We start from the raw sequence: 1446 nt of genomic DNA, 5'->3' as shown, positions 1-1446 counted from the left end.
AGGGAACCGGGCTGGGGGACAGAGGAGACAGAGAGGGTGGGGGTCCCCTTTGGCCTTGGGACACCCAGCTGAGGGCTGCGGGTGGCCAGTGGGTGTGAGACAGTGTCAGGCAGCCAGGGGACAGTGTGTGGGGTCCGTCCCGGGGAGCTGGTGGGTGCAGGGCAGTGAGGACACACGGGGGGTCAGTGTGCCGGGGTTGTGGCCAATGGGTGCGGGGCAGTGAGGACAGTGAGGGATTTGGGGTGCTATGGCCGTCCTGGGGAACTGGTGGGTGCGGGGCAGTGAGGGATTTGGGGTGCTATGGCCATCCTGGGGAACTGGTGGGTGCGGGGCAGTGAGGCTGGCCATGGAACAGGGCGCCGTGTCCATCCCGGTGCAGGGCTGGCGGGCACGGAGCAGCGATGGCAGCTGGGGTTTGGGGTGCACGGTCTATCTTGGGGGGCTGGCGGGCGTGGGCAGCGGGGGCACCCGTGTTTCGGGGAGCCGCGTCCATCCCGGTGTCCCCCCGCAGCTGGAGCCGAACGTGGCGCGCGTGGGGCGCGTGGCATCGCGGCTGTGCCAGGAGCTGCGGCTGGCGCGGCCGCCCGTGTGCCGCCAGGCCGTGCAGCTCTTCCAGCGCGACGTGGTGGCGGCCTGGGCGCGCTCGGTGCTGCGCCCGCCCGAGGCCTGCGGGCTCCTGCTGGGCCCCCGCTGCGGCCACTGGGACATCCTGGGCGACTGGAACCTGTCCCTGCCCGCCGCCCCCAAGCCGCCGGTGCGGCCCCCCCGCGCCGCCGCCGCCCGGCGCGCCCACCGCCCGCATCCTGTTCCTCACCGACCTGCACTGGGACCGCCGGTACACGCCCGGCAGCGCCGCCGCCTGCCCCGACCCGCTGTGCTGCCGCGGGGCCCCCCGCGACGGGCCGGGGGCCGCGGGGTTCTGGGGCACCTACGGCAAGTGCGACCTGCCCCTGCACACCATCGACGCGCTGCTGGCGCAGCTCCCCAACGCCAGCGGCCGCGCCGGCGACACCGGTAACGGCACCGGAGGGTTCGCGGCCGCGTACTGGACCGGGGACATCCCCGCGCACGACGTGTGGCAGCAAAGCCGCGGGGACCAGCTGCGGGCGCTGCGCACGGTGACGGCCCTGCTGCGCGCCCGCCTCGGGGGGCTGCGCGTCTTCCCGGCCGTGGGCAACCACGAGGCCACCCCGGTGAACGCCTTCCCCCCGCCCTACGTGCGTGGGAACCAGTCGGCCGCCTGGCTCTACGACGCCATGGCCGAGGCCTGGCGGGGCTGGCTGCCCCCCACCGCCCTGCGCACCCTGCGGTGGGCACGGCGGGCGGGGCGTGGGGGTACCGGGGATCGGGGGGCATGGGGCTGGGGGCTCTGGGCTGTCAGGGCATCAGGGAGACGGGGTTTGGGGTAACAGGGCTGGGAGGGGGTTCTACAATGGAGGGAGCAAG

The 1446-nt window shown here is 74.5% G+C and overlaps 1 protein-coding gene across 1 annotated transcript in view; it reads left to right on the top strand.

The window, feature by feature from the left end:
- Positions 1-346: 346 nt before the first annotated feature.
- Positions 347-1446, top strand: part of LOC113962913 (sphingomyelin phosphodiesterase-like) — a 3495-nt gene continuing 2395 nt past the window's right edge. Inside the window, 2 exon segments of the mRNA XM_027673704.1 lie at positions 347-760; positions 762-1309. Of these exon segments, the coding sequence (XP_027529505.1) occupies positions 347-760; positions 762-1309 (962 nt within the window).

The sequence above is a fragment of the Neopelma chrysocephalum genome, unplaced genomic scaffold, assembly GCF_003984885.1.
Source record: "Neopelma chrysocephalum unplaced genomic scaffold, ASM398488v2 Primary Assembly neopelma1_185797, whole genome shotgun sequence".
NCBI lineage: Eukaryota > Metazoa > Chordata > Aves > Passeriformes > Pipridae > Neopelma > Neopelma chrysocephalum.
The sequence above is the reverse complement of the archived record's forward strand: the minus strand, read 5'-3'. Positions and strand labels throughout refer to the sequence as shown.